This window comes from Eptatretus burgeri, chromosome 18 (genome assembly GCF_056783735.1).
Source record: "Eptatretus burgeri isolate ZD-2024b chromosome 18, Ebu_testis_v1, whole genome shotgun sequence".
Taxonomy (NCBI): Eukaryota; Metazoa; Chordata; class Myxini; order Myxiniformes; family Myxinidae; genus Eptatretus; species Eptatretus burgeri.
In genome coordinates this window covers 33,310,344-33,327,138 of record NC_140978.1, presented here as the reverse complement: position 1 = coordinate 33,327,138, position 16,795 = coordinate 33,310,344, and the positions used below count along the sequence as shown (strand labels likewise).

Genomic DNA, 16,795 nt, shown 5'->3' with positions numbered 1-16,795 from the left:
TTATTGCAAAGTTATCTTTAATACAAGTCTCCCGAACTCCATTATGGTAGCAACACTTCTCTTGCAATGAATAAACTGGAAAATACAAATAATTTTTCAACTGCCTTTCTCTGTCTAATTATTGTGCTAGCGAAAGGGGGATCTCTTGTCTTGAGAGACATCTCAATCTGGTGTCAACTCCCTCCTTTAGAATTTTTTTTTTTTTACTTTCAAAACATTAGCAACTGACAATGTGTTTGAGCAAACTGCAAAAATTATACAAATTCATGTGGAAATGCAAAGTTATCTTGAGGGTCAAACATAAATGGACTTTTTTCACATTAGCATTGCAAATAGACCAACCGGCAGAAGGTTCCAAAAAGCAATTCCTTCCAATCATCGCCAAAGTCACGACATGAAGTTCATTTCATGTAACGATCTTCCTGCTCTGCCAAGATCTTCGCTGAAGATTTGGCATCGTAGAAGAGTTCGTTGATCTCTTCGACGTGCTCCTTCCCGATGACCTCTTTACCGTGCGTCTTGGCGAGGAGGTTAGCTGGAGTGAGGAGTTGCACCGCATAGCTGCAAACAATGGGGACCGATTATCCACTCACAAAAATTCTGGACAGAAGGTCATGTGTCCCCCACCCCTCATGAATCAAGATTCGTACTCGAGTAACCCCACCACCCCCACCCATGTGAGTACGTCAATAGAAAAGTCGCGCACCGCAGAGTGGTCTTGGCACCAATTTCTCCGAGGTGTGCAAGAGGCTCATCTGCGATCTTGATGCTCTCAATCTGTGCGCGGATCTTTATTATCTATAACAAATCACAGGTGGACAATAAAACTACAGGTGGATTATCAACATGGAAGAGAATAATCCCAAAGAAGGAAAAACATTGAAGGTTTAAATGGTTGTGATTAATTATCCATCACTCAGAAAAAAAGATATATACATGCACAACGAACCAACAAATTGTAGAAAGCACAAATCTACCGATTTTGACTCAAACAGGTGAGATCGGGCTGAGCCTGAGGTGATGATTAATCTGTGTTCCACAAATTTCTTCAAGCTTGCAGTGGGGAGAACAAGTATTTGATACACTGCCGAGGTTTTCCCACTTTCAAAGCAAGTAGTGGTCTGTAATTTTTATCATAGGTACACTTCAACTGTGAAAGATGGAATCTAAAACAAAAATCCGGAAAAATCACATTGTATGATTTTTAAATAATTAATTTGCATTTTATTGCATGAAATAAGTATTTGATACATCAGAAAAACAGAACTTAATATTTGGTAGAGAAACCTTTGTTTGCAATTACAGAGATCAGATGTTTCCTGTAGTTCTTAACTAGGTTTGCACAGATGGCAGCAGGGATTTTGGCCCACTCCTCCATACAGATCTTCTCCAGATCCTTCAGGTTTCGGGGCTGTCGCTGGGCAACACAGACTTTCAGCTCCCTCCAAAGATTTTCTATTGGGTTCAGGTCTGGAGACTGGCTTGGCCACTCAAGGACCTTGAGATGCTTCTTACGGAGCCACTCCTTAGTTGCCCTGGCTGTGTGTTTCGGGTCGTTGTCATGCTGGAAGACCCAGCCATGCCCCATCTTCAATGCTCTTGTTGAGGGAAGGATGTTGTTGGCCAAGATCTCACGATACATGGCCCCATCCATCCTCCCCTCAATACGGTGCAGTCGTCCTGTCCCCTTTGCAGAAAATAATCCCCAAAGAATGATGTTTCCACCTCCATGCTTCACGGTTGGGATGGTGTTCTTGGGGTTGTACTCATCCTTCTTCTTCCTCCAAACACGGCGAGTGGAGTTTAAACCAACAAGCTCTATTTTGGTCTCATCAGACCACATGACCTTCTCCCATTCCTCCTCTGGATCATCCAGATGGTCATTGGCAAACTTCTGACGGGCCTGGACATGTGCTGGCTTGAGCAGAGGGACCTTGTGTGTGCTGCAGGATTTTAATCCATGACGGCGTAGTGTGTTACTTATGGTTTTCTTTGATACTGTGGTCCCAGCTCTCTTCAGGTCATTGACCAGGTCCTGCCGTGTAGTTCTGGGTTGATCCCTCACCTTTCTCATGATCATCGAGGCTCCACGAGGTGAGATCTTGCATGGAGCCCCAGACCGAGGGAGATTGGCTGTTATCTTGAACTTCTTCCATTTTCTAATAATTACGCCAACAGTTGTTGCCTTCTCACCAAGCTGCTTGCCTATTGTCCTGTAACCCATCCCAGCATTGTGCAGTAGCCCATCCCAGCATTGTGCAAGTCTACAATTTTGTCCCTGATGTCCTTAGACAGCTCTCTGGTCTTGCCCATTGTAGAGAGGTTGGAGTCTGATTGATTGAGTGTGGATAGCTGTCTTTCATGCAAATAACGAGTTCAAACAGGTGCAGTTAATACAGGTAATGAGTGGAGAATGTGAGGGCTTCTTAAAGACAAAACTAACAGGTCTGTGAGAGCCGGACTTCTTTCTGGTTGGTAGGTGATCAAATACTTATTTCATGCAATAAAATGCAAATTAATTCTTTAAAAATCATACAATGTGATTTTCAGGATTTTTGTTTTAGATTCTGTCTTTCACAGTTGAAGTGTACCTATGATAAAAATTACAGACCTCTACGTGCTTTGTAAGTGGGAAAACCTGCAAAATCGGCAGTGTATCAAATACTTGTTCTCCCACTGTATGTTCCAACTCTGACACGTAGTGGCCATATTATATCCAGTTCGCAACTCATTTTGAACCACGTGACATGGCAGGGAGTTAAAGGAGTGCGAGACCATTATCACAGCATCATAATCATCGTTAGACTGCTCGTTCCTGGATCAAAATAGCTCACAAACAGTTGTGGGGGCTGAAAGGATGTTCTGGAGATACACACACCGACCTCCAAGCTGTGTAGCCTGGGATTGGAATCCCAACTCAGCTGTAAACTGTTATCCCGGTGTTTCACTGGTCGGGCGATTCATAAATGTGTGTGCCGTCCCTCGGATGGACGTTAAACAGGCGTCCCATCCGTCAGCATTCGGTGGACGTTAATGATCCCTTGGTGTCCTTCGCGAAGAGTAGGTGAGCTATCGCAGGCACCATGGCCAAATTCCAGCCCTAACCAGCAGAGGGCATTGCAGCAACGGCACTGTCGCACCCTCAGCCAATAATGCTACCCCACAGCCTTTTTTTGTATACGTTGTCGAGGCTCGTATAAGAGCCAACACACGGACATTTAACAAGGGGAGCAGGAGACAAGAGGGGTGGGAGAGGGAAAAACAAAACAGTGGGGAACAGACACATTAGGAGATCTGTGGAAGGGTACATGGGGTAAACAAGATGGACGAACAAGGACTTTCAGGAAGGATACCAGGGAACTTGAGGAAGGTGAGTTTGAGGTGGATTAATGTGGTTAGAAAAGATCAAGGTTTTGGATGGGGGAAGATATGAGATGATTGTGAACAGATGTTTTGAAGACCTGGAGGGAACAGTGGGATTGAAGAGAGTGTGGGAGTTTGTTCTAAGAGCAGGGAAAAAAAAAGAGGAATGAAAGAGTGAAGGTGAGCAGTAATTCTTGATTTTGGTATCACTTGATCGCCCTGCAGAAATATAGGGGGGAGGGGGGGCAGAGCACAGACAGAGCAGGAGGGGGGGGGCAAGGCCAGAGTCTTGTGCTGCAAAAGAATGAAGAAGACCTATTATTGCTATCTTGCACCATCTCGTTCTCACAATCTCCATTTGTGTTTTGTGTTGCGTACGCTTGTCAATCGATTCACCAGTTAGATCACATTCCCAGCCTTTGGCATGCCATGCCTTGAGAACCAATTTTTTGATGTCGATTGATTGTGTTGTTTAACATAGGGGTTACAGCCAGGTAAAACACATTGGATGATTCCAGGAAATGACACGGTCCTGCCAACTTCATCACCCTGCAAAATCGTGTTGCCCAAAGGTGTTCTTCCAACCTCAGCTTTAAGTTCCTCCCAGTCTCACCGATGTAACATTTGGTACAGTCCTTGCAAGCACTGCAATAAAGCACTCTGGATTTATTACCAACTGGAATCTCATCTTTCAATTTGATAATGAAGCTCCGAATACCCAAGGACAGAAATGGGTTGCAAACCGTATATAAAATGGCCGGCACGAGCCAAAACTGGAAACTGGTGTTGTAGTTCCTGGATGGTAAAGTACTCGATACAATTTGTTAGTTGGCTGTGCCTTTATTTTATTTTTAAACAAACAATAAATTTAAATTTTGAGGTCACTCCCAAAATTCGAAACAATATCGATCCTGCAATAAAGATTACATTGTTTAAGTTTTTTTTCCATTGCAAAATATCCAATGCGAGTGCACAAGCTCACCTGGATCATCTCTTCTGGCGTGTAAAGCATGGTCCGGATGATCATAACACGATCGAGAAGGTCCAGTGGAATGCCGTGTGGTGATGAGATATCGTCCGTCCCACTGCGGGGGAGAGAAAAGGGAAAGGCAGCGTTTGTGAGAATGAGGGCAAAAGACCATTGTATGAAGAAAGTGTCAAGTATCATGTCCAGTTTAGGTACAGGTCGGATGCAGATTTATGGAACTTCTGAGGTTTTTTTTTAAGATTTAAACTCCAACCACGTTAGTTGTCAACTCACTATTATGTTTGATCTCAATCATCGGTCACATGAACAGTATTCGGGAGAGCGCATACCTCTGCCAGGCTGAACAGTTTACGTTCTGTATCCCACTGATAGGCCGGATCTGCATCCAGACCTTAACCAAAATCTAATCAGCATGTTTTTGTCACTTACCCAACTCATCCACCAAATTTTGCCATGTAATGATCCATCCACAACTTTTTGAAATATCATGCTACATATCATTTTTTCCACCCCTTCTCTCATTGGTGAAGAATCGCTTTAAAAATTTACAGTCTGCGGATCTTCACCAACATCAAAGCAATTCGTCTTTGTCACACACCCAACCTGCCCACCAAAACCTGCCAACCGAATCTGTCAACAACGTTTTGAGATATCCTGCTCACAGAGAAGCAACAGACAGGGGTGAAAACATGACCTTCGTCCACCTTCGGTGGCGGAGGTAATTTAAGGTCACGTGAGAGAGAGCACAAGAGAGAGAGAAAAAAAAGAGAGAAGCAGAAGGACAACATCATATGCTTTTACCTCGAGTTACGGCCTGCAAAATGATTCTGAAAAGGTACTTGACCTTTGACCTGTTGAACCCAAATTGAATCAGTTCATCTTTGTATTGCCACCCGTACTTGTGCCATATTTGCTTGAAATCCCCTTTGTGGTTCACAAGTTATTGCAGCACCAAACATATTTTCAAATCAAAGGCACATGCCTTTTGACCATTTGAACACAAAATGTACTCAATTAATATTTGTATTACATTATAAACTTGTGCCATATGTGCTGGAAATCCCTTCAGTGGTTCACAAGTTATCGTGCTAATAAAACAATGATAAAGGAGGTACACACGCACACATTGACAGACGAATCAAAAACATGGTTACAGCCACGGTCCGTTCCAGTTGCCCTTTTCGAGTTCCCCGGGTCGTGTTAAAATGACTGCAACCAAAAACCAAGTCTGCGGTCACTAGTAAGTTCCCGGGCCTGTCTACCAAGTTACAATACTCGTGGGACTGTGGAATTAGCCAGGTGAAATGCCGATAGACAGCTGTGACCGTTGTAATTAGGCCGAGCAAACATTGGTAACGACCGCAGTCTAATGTGGTTTCAACCGCCCTCCTAACTAAACTGCAACCAGCCGAAACCACCAAACAAAGCAACCAGAACAAGTGGAATCCGTCCCAAAACCAAGTGTGTTTTATAAAAGAAATGGCATGGGGTAAGGATACAAGAATGAAACAATCACGATCATAAATAAATGACGCAACCAGCTGGTAATAAAACCCTCACTCACTACCGGTATATGTGTACTCAATACAAATCAAGCAATCGGTATATTCCTTAGTTATCCAAATCTTAAAGGCCTTTCATTAACATGAAAAAATAGACAAACACAGGGTTCAACAAGAACAAGACAATGGAGAGAGTTGGTCGGGCAAGCCAGAGGTCGAGATGTGCAAGAGGTTGGGCAGTTCAATTCCCTTGCAGGGCAGTTGTTCAGGGGAGAGATCGAGAGAGACAGGGGTGGCTGTCTGCATGGGTGACTCAGCAGGTGGTTGGCAGTTAAATTCCTTTGCAGGGTGAGTTCCGTGGCCAGAGGGAAGTGAAATGCAACTTGACTGTTGGCAAAGCGAAACCCAGCCTTCTCCCATCAAAGCACAACTTTCTCTCATCAAAGCTCTTGTGTCTTCTGGCACCCTGCCTTATCGTGTGCTTCGGGCGTAATGGCTCAGCATGAGAGGAACTGCAAAAAGCCATGTGCGTAACGGTTCCTCCACACACCCTCTGCGGTGATTTAACTGCTGTTTAGTCTCCCACCTGCCTCACGCTTCAAGTTTTTGGGAGCGCTTTCAAAAGAGAACAGAAAAAATAGACAACAGAGGAAACAAGCCGGTAGGCGGACATGGGTAGTCGACTACCCAATAAACCTGACGCGATGGGCCCGTTCGATGGGGAATGACCTGAGGATTAAGCACAAGAAAATTCATGATTCGAGCTTCAAGGGTTAATGCTGCAGATTGTTTTTTTTTCGTGAAAATACCAGTTTCATGCCAGTTTCATGTATATCTGACTCATAGTCTCTGAGATATAACAAACTTCGTTTTTTTATTGTTTTCGACCAGGGTTCATTCAAAGTCTATCTTCTCCGACAGTTTTCATAGGATCCGGCTGGAAATTTTTGACAATATGGCTGAATGTACAGCCCACAGTCGCTCGTGGCCCGATTTTTGATTTTCGAAAAAATAATTTTTATGATTTTTCAAAAATTTCAAAGTCCCGTTGCTAGGCAACGGTGGTGTCCACAGCAACGGTTCTCATTTTCACACAACTAGGTTTGGTATGAACCTACCAACCAAGTTTCATCGAAATCGCCATTGTATTAACGGTGCACTGGACCGAACAGACAGACAGACAGACAGACATACTGATAATAAGGGTAGATTCCAAAAAATTTTTTCGACTGGATCGACTACCCAATAATGGAAACCATGGACTCATGGGGATTATAAGTCTCGATCGTAGATCCAGAGAATGGGAGGGAAGATGAACCGTCTATCTATTACACGAATAATATGTCAGGCTTGTACTAAAGAAATACTAAAAAAAAAAAGCCTGACGTTTTACTAAACAGTTCTACCCCAATGGGGCCATTTCCACAACACCATAATGCCTCCGGCCTTCAGCTGTGATGACATATAAAGCTTACTTGAATGAAAAGTGCGACAGATAAATCAAATAAGGGAGGAAGCATAGCATTACAAGAGGCCCACCTAATCCTCTTTACAAACAAAAGGAAATGCAAGGGAGTATTACTGGTTATACCTCGATGCAGCATCTTACATCAAAAGGAGACTCACAACACACCTGTGCTAAATATATGCCGAAGGCATCGAGCAACGATTTCAATGTGTGGATCAGACATGCCTTTTATCCAATTAAAATCCAGTATTCTTCCAATTGGGTCGACTGGACAGTCCAGGAATGCGTACACTCGCCTTTCAGCTGTCTAATCTGGCCTCTATTCTTGACGCAACTATAAACTGTCGTACTGGTGCCTTCAGAGGCATGTTGCTGCATCAGCGAGTGTACCATTATTCAGAGGGAAGTGAAGCCGGCTGTCCCATCTGCTAGCATTCGTTTGTGGAGGTGAAACACGTCACGGTGTCTTTCACAAGAGAGGCATCCTGGTCAAATTCTGAACTGCACTGAGGCTGCTGGGAAAGGTAATGGCAAACAAACAGTATGCCTTCCCAATGGACCAGGTCGGCAGCACCAAAGACCCTGGTCATTGGATTGTATACTGTTCACCAAGCTGAAGTATGCTGAGAACAACCGGGCATTCAGTAGAGAGACCAGCAATTGCACATTAGATGGCATCTGGTGCAACACGTAACTCTTTGCCAGATTGACATACGGACCAACAAAGAAAAGATTAAAAACTTTCATCCTGTCGGGTATTTCCGTTAAACCTTCTGTCAGTCATGAACTGCTGAGTTTTCCAACCAATTTGCAAGCATTTTAAATTATCCACAATGACGTGACAGATGCTGGTCCACAAAAATGTCGAAATTTCCAAGTGCCCCAAATGCATCCCAAAAGCAGATGGGAAATTAAATTGAGGGAGAGGCAAAGAAAACTGAAACAAAGGAGCACAAAAGAAGACACAAAGAGAGGCACCAGCACCCTCAAAGTACTTACCGCACAACACATTTGCCACGATTTGTGGCAAAGATAACGATGGGGGCAATGGAGGATTCGAGGGCACGGTGAAGGTACGTAAAGCACTCGATGTCCAGCATATGCACCTCATCAATGAAGAGCACACCGGGCACAAGCTCAGCGATGCCCTGGTCTATGTACTTGTTCACCACCTTGTTGATCTCTGCGCGCAGCTTGTCTGCTCAATCGAGAAGAAGGAAAATTGTGGGAATTTACTTCACAAATAATAATTATGGGTTGGCACGTTTGGTGTTCCCATCGGATTACGTGCAGGAGGGAAGGTATTCAGAGATGTCAATGCAATTCGAGGTATTTTCTAACAACATTAGGAGACAATGGGCAAATCAATATCATACAGGAGATTTGAACCTGGGATCACAGAATCATAGAGTAAATGTTCAGAATGGAACATCAAACAAGAAAACTCCTCAACACAAGTGATCAAGAGGAACTCTTACCTGTAATTTCTGTCTTTTTGGGCTTCATAAGTTGGCCCATCATTGACAGAATGTCCTGGCCTCCCTGTAGACATGCAAAGAAACCCACTTCACTGCCAACAGATCACTTCAACACAAACAAAATCATTAAATGTGAGGGTCATTCCATACCCCTTCAGAACGAGCTATCGCTTGGTACCCTGGGCCAAATTCCAAATTAATGGACTCTCAATCAAGTATCCTGCGTCGGAGTGGCAACCAGTCCAGGATTGTAACCCGAGCTAAGAACCTGCCTCGGAAGAAGTATGTAACACACAGCACGAGGAGGATAAACAAAAAGAAAACATTCTACGTCACCATGGCAATTTACTCACCATTTCCAAATAAAGTTGGTACGTTGAAAGTAGTTCTTTAAAGATATCTCCAGACGACCAAAGAAGAGCATCGTTGGTGAAGTGGTTCCTGAGATATGACTTCTCAAAGATTTATATTGACTGCAGCCCTTCACCCCTCCCCTTTCATAATTACTAAAACAACTACTCCCCAAGTTATCCCCACCATCTTGTGGGGTCAGTCGGAGATAGTCTTTGGCTCACATCTTTCACAAACCAACTGGCTAGACCGGACGTTAGACTGAAGGTGGTTTGGGCAGGGATTTGAAATTTGTTCAGGGTATCGACGATAGCTCGCCTCTTTTCATGAAAGACACCATTGTATTTTTAACATCCACCAACTAATCCAAGCAGATGATACATCGAGCTTCACATCTACAAAAATCTAGTTGACCTCGAGAGAAGTGTTTTTTTTTATGTCAATTAGGATGTTAGGATGTCATGTTAGGATGTCTGATCGAAGCACGTGCTGCAGACTTTTTGGTTAAGAGAACCACAAGATGACTCAGGCTCTCCATAACATCCCAATACATCGACAGACTATTCATACATGCACCGAGCAACTGAACAGGGGGAAAGGTGTACGTTTCATGTCACGTAAAGTTGAACCCAAAAACTGCTGTGTTGCTTGGTAGAGGGTGGGAGGGTGGGAGGGGGTGGCGGTTCGGACGAAAAGATTTCTTAATTGAGACATACCAGGCTTTAAAAGATGAATACCCAAGCATGAAGATTGTTTTTCATCCTAAATGTGTAGTTCGACTGTCACAATTGCTGAGCGATCAGGCCGCCAAGATGCTTCATAGCTTCATGCCAAGAACCGGGACCAGTGTCGTCAAGGAAGTATACTGGTAGTCTCCTGAAGCACAGGTCGACAAAGCATCCCGTGAAGACAAGAAGTTAGGACTTGATGAAGTGAGTATGGAAACTCCCAGTGGTTGAGGCATGTCATAATAGATGAAGGGATCGCACTGAATTATCTACACTATACAGCCATGACAACTGTGCCCATCATTTTATAACCTCTGAAATCCAGAGATTCTCACTACTCCACTCAGACATTCTCACCAGAGTGGATCCTCCAATGGTGACAGAAAGAAAATAATCGGCTGAGGGATGAAGGCGGCCTTGAAGAAGACGCAGTGTAAAAGCCCTCATATGAGTGTGTGTAGTGTTCCCATACCCAGGTGACTTATTTTACCTTACCTTCAGCATCACTCTTTCTCTCTGATGTTGCTGTTGAATGCATGTTTTTGGCCACAACTTCGGCAATTTATTGGGCTCTATTTTTCTGCCCACTATTACACTTTCAGGGCACGTAGAATAGCCGTGTCGACTTCTAAAACAGACAAGTATTGAAGGCTGATCATGCCTGAAAGTGCTCGATGTCAGGCGAAAGGGTCTTCAAAGGTGGTTGTTCATGGCTTTGTGTGAAAGTGCAGTCCCTCACCAATATAAGACACTGCAATGTCGAAGGAGGAAGAATGCAAGGCCGGAGTCGATAACGTGGTTACATTTTGAAGATCATACCTTGGGAACCACTTTACCTGCTAAAGTTGAGCATGTCAATATGTTTCAAGAACACCTTTCAGCAAAACAACTTTCATAAAGATTACAGACAGAATGGAAAAATTACATTTCCTGTGATTATTGAATGTTAAATAATCAAATGTAAAAAAATTAATTTGCCGTAGAACGACCGCCTCTGAAATCAATTAATTTCGAACAATGGCTACAAAGAATGATGGTTCAAGTGAGTAATCCCAAAAGTTTCAGCTTATGGAGCTCGTCGACAGAGCTCAGACTTGTCTGACAGTTACACTCACCTGTGGCCTTGCATTGGCTACATCCAGGTCATGCAAAGTCACATCCTGAATAACTTCCTTCTTTTTATGCACATCTCCCTTGGGCAGTGGAACGTACTCCTCCGCCTCCAGATCAAACTCGGTGGCGTACGTATCACAGCGTCCCTGCCTCTGAGCACATCACGCATGCACGTACTCAAAAAAAAAACACACAAACACATACAGCAGGTGGGCAAAAAGGACGACGGTCAACTTGAGTCGTTCAGGTGTACGAAGAGCAGCTTCGTTTTTACAAATTAATCATAATATATGTGAACAATGCTCAACCTACCTTCACAGCACCGCTGTTTGCCTCAATATAAATGACATCACCAACTTCCACCTTCTCTTTCTGAAGGCTTTCGTAGATGGAGGGATCGAGCTGCAAGGAATTTCAATAGGTTCTCACTCGATGAAGGGGGAAATAAAATGACATCACTCACAAACTCCAAACACAGTACAAACTTTAAGAGTGCTCATAAAGATAATGGCCTGATGGAATAAAATTATGTATCAAATTAACAAAATCAACAGAACTTATTATCCCATGCACGTAACGCAATGCAGGGTAAAACAATTGCTTCAGTCTGTCTGCCCGTCTGGCAGCCAAAAAATATTGAAAATCATTCCAAACAGGAAACTTTCTGTTTTTAAGGATGTCACAAAGCACACAAAGGACAGGCACGAATGATTAATTTAACGTGTTAAGTAAGGTGGTATAAAAGAAGGTGCATCAACAGTGGTAAACTTTCGATTCAATGTTTGTTGATTTTTTTTCCACCAGACTTTAAAACTTTTCCTTTCTTTCAATCAAATTATATCTTTGCACACTGTAGAACACAAATCGCCTTGTTTTTACTTCCAAATACATTCACTTTCGCAGTACTTGGGAAAAATTGTACGCTGTCTGAACCAATCAAAATTTGCAATTCACACTCTCAAGATGGTGTGACTTCGAGATTCTTCTTCGAGTTCCAATAAAGTCCCACGTCCGAGTTCCAATAAAGTCCCACGTCCTCTTTTTTTTCCAAGACTATGAACAAAATGTTTTCAATGTAGTCCTTTCATCATACTATATAGAATTTGTCAAGTGTTTGTTTCCCTCACCGAAAGAGAGGGTATTGCATTTGGGTCCGTTTGTTTGTTTGTCCGCACAGAACTTTCGTGTTTTTCTCCACAACCGCTTGTCGGATTGAGACGAAATCTTCACTGCAGGTGCGACTGACGACTCATCATATATATATATATATATATATATTTTTACCGAGTTTGTGGTTTCGTGTCACCCGATCTTTGACTTTGTTCTGCGCTCGAGTAACATGATACTCGGCTTACATTATCTCAAAGACCATATGAGGTGCATGCTACAAAAAAAAGTAAATAAAATGGTTCTGAAACAGTGAAATCGTATTCCATTTACTGCATTAAAGTAAAATTACTACTGATACTCTGCATCAGTTCCTTTCTCAAACACACCCACCCCAACATGTCGTGCAGAGCAAGGGTTATGCTAGTGTATAATGTTTTAATCAAAATGATGACGTCATAGGCCACGTGATGTGGCAGCCATGTTGAAAAAAACGGAAAAAAAAAACTTTGGACCTCTGTCTCTGAAATTACACCAAGGAAATGATGGAAACTTGGCACACAGCAAGTACTCCTCATGGGGAATAAGTGTGATTTTTTTTTGATGACATCATCGGTGCCTTCGTAACGACGTCATAATTGTATATGTAGAACGTTACATCTGATGTGCATGAAAAATTTTCAGGGTCATCTTGGTATAAAATAGTCAACATAAAAAAACGAGATAAAAAAGATGACATCATCAGTCATGTGATTCGGCAGCCATATTGTTTTTTTTATTTTTTTTAAAAAATCTTCTCTGAAATGGCTCAACAGATTGAGCTGAAACTTTACATGTATGACTGTCTACCATGAGGAACAAAAGGTTCACACAGATGATATCATTGGTCACATGGCTTGGCAGCCATGTTGGATTTACCCGAAAACATAGAATAAATATTCTTCTCCAGAACGGCTGAACAGATCGAGGGGAAACTTCACATAAATGTTCCCCAAGCCTTGGGTATACTAGTTTGTTGAGGAATAATTGATAGGTCACATGGATTGGCAGCCACATTGGATTGAAGAAAAATATTATACAATATTTTCTCTGGAATCACTTAAATCGGCATGAAACTTCACAATTATGATCTCATGGTGATGGGGAATACACGTTTTAAATTTCAACCTGATCGGACACATGGTCTGGCAGCCAGAATTATTTGATTTTTTGATCTGGGTTTATTTTTATTTATTTGAATGAGGCTCACTTGGTTGTGCCTGGATGGGTTTGAGGGAAGAGGAGTAGCTGCTAAAATGTGAATCATACCCAGGTTCCTCCTGATGATTTCATCTTTGTTTTTTGCTTGTTTGGGTTCCTTCTGATTACTCCAATGCAGGACTGTACCAATTTGGTCTTCCATTCGATTTGAAATAAATTTATTTTAATCCCATTCTAAATTCAATTGATTAATAATAAAAATAGTGTCGTGGGTCAGGGTCAGGTGTTCAATCAAAGCAGGGTTGCATTAAAGTGGTACGTCTTGGTACCCGGTCATCACTGCCAGCAGTTATAAAGTGGCAGTTCGAATTGTCTCATATTAATTACGCAACAAACCAGTACACAAATGCCACACAAAATACACTACACAAAACGACACAAGAATTACGCAAAACAAGTTCTGGTGAGGATCTGCAATCTTTGATTGCGCTTTCTAGTTTCTTTCTGCATTTGGCTTCTGTGCAATCTTAAATCGCTAGATGTCACGAGTTAAAAACGGGTGGTTATACTCCCGAGGTGTTGGTTACAGGCTGTTAAAAAAAAACAGTCCCAGGGGTTTAGGGTAGGGCGAGCACCCCAAATCTCTCAATTGAAATGTGTATCGCAGAGTGCCACGTGGTGGAAGGTGGTATTATAAGTCCTAACAAAATATTCCACAAACCACAAAAGAGAGGGGAGAGGGAGGGGGAGGAAATCAACCCGTCTGTAAGGGCGGTTTCTTTACCAGTTATTTTAAATGAGCATTCCGTTTCTGTCTCAATCTGTACATCGACAGTAATACCATTTTAGTTGCGCCACAACCATGCGGCGAAACTAAAAGAGTTTCCTTTTTGAAACTGAGCAATCACCCCCATCATTATTACTGTATTGTTCTCCTCACGTTAGATAATGGACTTGCAGGTCAATCACAGTAATTTGCCTCTCAAAACAAAATAAAAATTGCCAATTTTCAAGCTATGCTTCACAAATAAAATATTTATAAACAACACCCAAGTAACAAAAGGGAAATGTTTCGAGATTCTTCTTCTTGTTCCAACCAAGTCCAATGTCTTCTTTTTTTTTTTTAATAATCCCAGATATAAACTTATTTTTAATTTCTTCAAGCATTAATGAATTAGGCAGATAGATCTTCCACTAGGATAACTGAGACTGTTTAGAAAATTACTGAACAACATGTGAAAGGTTTCACTTGCAGAGGGTTTGAGGAAAAGCCTTCCATTTTCATGGTATGATTGAACAGAATGTCTGTGGGAAGTACACAGCAAAACACAGACGACAGGAAGAATACCATTGGATTATATCCCAATCAAACTCTGTTGGCAAGGATGAAGATGTTTAAATGAACAAGTGCGAGAATTGCTTAGCAATAAATGTCCCCTAAAGAGGGGATATTTAAAAAAAACCGATGGACACACAAAGCCAAAATATGCGTACGGCTTATTTGCATATGTACAATTTGCATACGCTTATTTGCATATGGGTGTAAAGTAGTGAGGTGGAGACAGGGCAGGTGTTATACTGACCCATGCATAATGTGATATTTTCTATGTTTAAAAAGGGCATAACTGTGAGAAATTGACAAAACGCTCTGAAACTCAAACTTGTTCTGTAACTTGTCACAGTAAAGTGATGTACGAAGTTTCAGTTGATTAAGTTGAAGGGCATGGGAAAAAGTTGGAAAAACTACAGGTGGGATGGACAGACGGACAAACGGAGGAGCAAACCTACAGTCCCTCCGGTGAAACTGGTAAGGGACTAATAAAGCAACAAAAAAATTTCTCGTTCTATCAATATGTAAGAAGGAATGGAGACCAAGTGATAGACAAAATTGATAATATGGCTTCTGCTGGCATTCACAACTGCAGATATAGATATATATATATATATATATATATATATATATATATATATATATATATATATATATATATATATATATATATATATATATATATATATACACATATATACATATATATATATACACATATATACATACACACATATATATATATATATATATATATACACACATATATACATATATATATATATATACACACATATATAAATATATATATATATATACACACATATATACATATATATATATATATATATATATATATATATATATATATATATATATATATATATATATATATATATACATACACACATATACATATATATTGTTACGAATTTCGGGTGCCCGGCGTGCGAACGGCCACGTAACTCGACTGGAACGGACAATTCAGTCATGACCCTCCTGGAACTACCGCCAGGAGCCAGTCACTGGTGGGGGTTTAACCTCAACACAACCCAGTCCGCATTCTACCCGCGCGAATTAGGTTGACTTTCCGAATGTCGATATACCCAAGTACCCGCGCGGGTAGCGTACCGAGGAGTTGTACCACGTCGTAGGTCGACTTCGGACACGAACCGCTTAAGCAGCTCGTTCCGTGCTAAAGGGATAACCGAGCGGAGTTATCGCCGACCTCGACGGTTCAGTTTTACTTATCGGGTGTTTCAACCCACTACCAATCCTTTACGTGATGCAAGATGGAAATTTCAACCAGAGGAAAGGACGCAACGAAACGGGAAACAGTTTGACAAGCACGTATTTTACAATCATACAAAAATGCACGTACACAGTCAAAGCAAGAACAATACGCAGAGTTAAAACCGAATACAGCAATGTACAAGCACTTATACGGGTTTACTTAATAGACTGGCGCCACACACACACACACTTACACCAAAAGCAAAGTAAATACAAACCACCCTCACAGGCAATGAGGCAGACAGGTCCGTGGACCAAATGAACGTGGGACCTGGGTGATTGGCCAGGTCCACGAGACTGAAGGGGTTGAACCGCGCCCTCATGGCGCGATGGTGGGCTCGCCGCAATGTCCGCGTAACGTGCCTGACTCCGTGCACCTGGTATGGTCGGTGAGCTCCTCCAGGCATGCGTTGCGCAGGCACGTATTGGTCGGTCGACACCACGCTTGGGGCGGGGAGCGGACGGGGTTACCGGCGCTATCTCAGCGCAGATGGGTGGGGGGGGGGAATTGTTGATGCTCGGGGTCGGGAGAGGAGAATGGCGGACGCTCCGTCCCGCTAGCGGGGTCTCGGGACCGCACAGACTCCGGCGAACTCTCGCCCCTGAGTCCTCTTAAGCGTCCCTGCTTCACGCCACAACTCATCCCTCGACCTCAACTCCGAGCTCCGTCCCCTTCGCCGTCCGATCCCCGCAACGACAACCTCAACGATGACCTTCGTCTTGACTCGACCAGCCCAGCCAGCACAGCACCGCACAGCTCAGCACAACCCAACACACGCCCCAACTCGACACCCAAGTCACCTTGTGCTCACGTCTTTATAGACCGGAGGAGGAGCGTGTATGCTAATTCGCAGATCAAATCGCGCTTGGAGGC

At 42.6% G+C, this 16,795-nt stretch overlaps 1 protein-coding gene across 1 annotated transcript in view; it reads right to left on the bottom strand.

Moving 5' to 3' along the window:
- The window catches only part of RUVBL1 (RuvB like AAA ATPase 1), a 53,049-nt gene continuing 36,254 nt past the window's right edge, over window positions 1-16,795 (bottom strand). The window contains exons 5-11 of the mRNA XM_085864129.1: window positions 11,304-11,393; window positions 10,994-11,143; window positions 8,800-8,863; window positions 8,321-8,519; window positions 4,346-4,448; window positions 707-798; window positions 1-561 (exon numbers count right to left, since the gene is read on the bottom strand). Coding sequence (XP_085720255.1) covers window positions 402-561; window positions 707-798; window positions 4,346-4,448; window positions 8,321-8,519; window positions 8,800-8,863; window positions 10,994-11,143; window positions 11,304-11,393 — 858 coding nt within the window. The 3' untranslated portion in view covers window positions 1-401. The remainder of the gene's footprint in view (window positions 562-706; window positions 799-4,345; window positions 4,449-8,320; window positions 8,520-8,799; window positions 8,864-10,993; window positions 11,144-11,303; window positions 11,394-16,795) is intronic.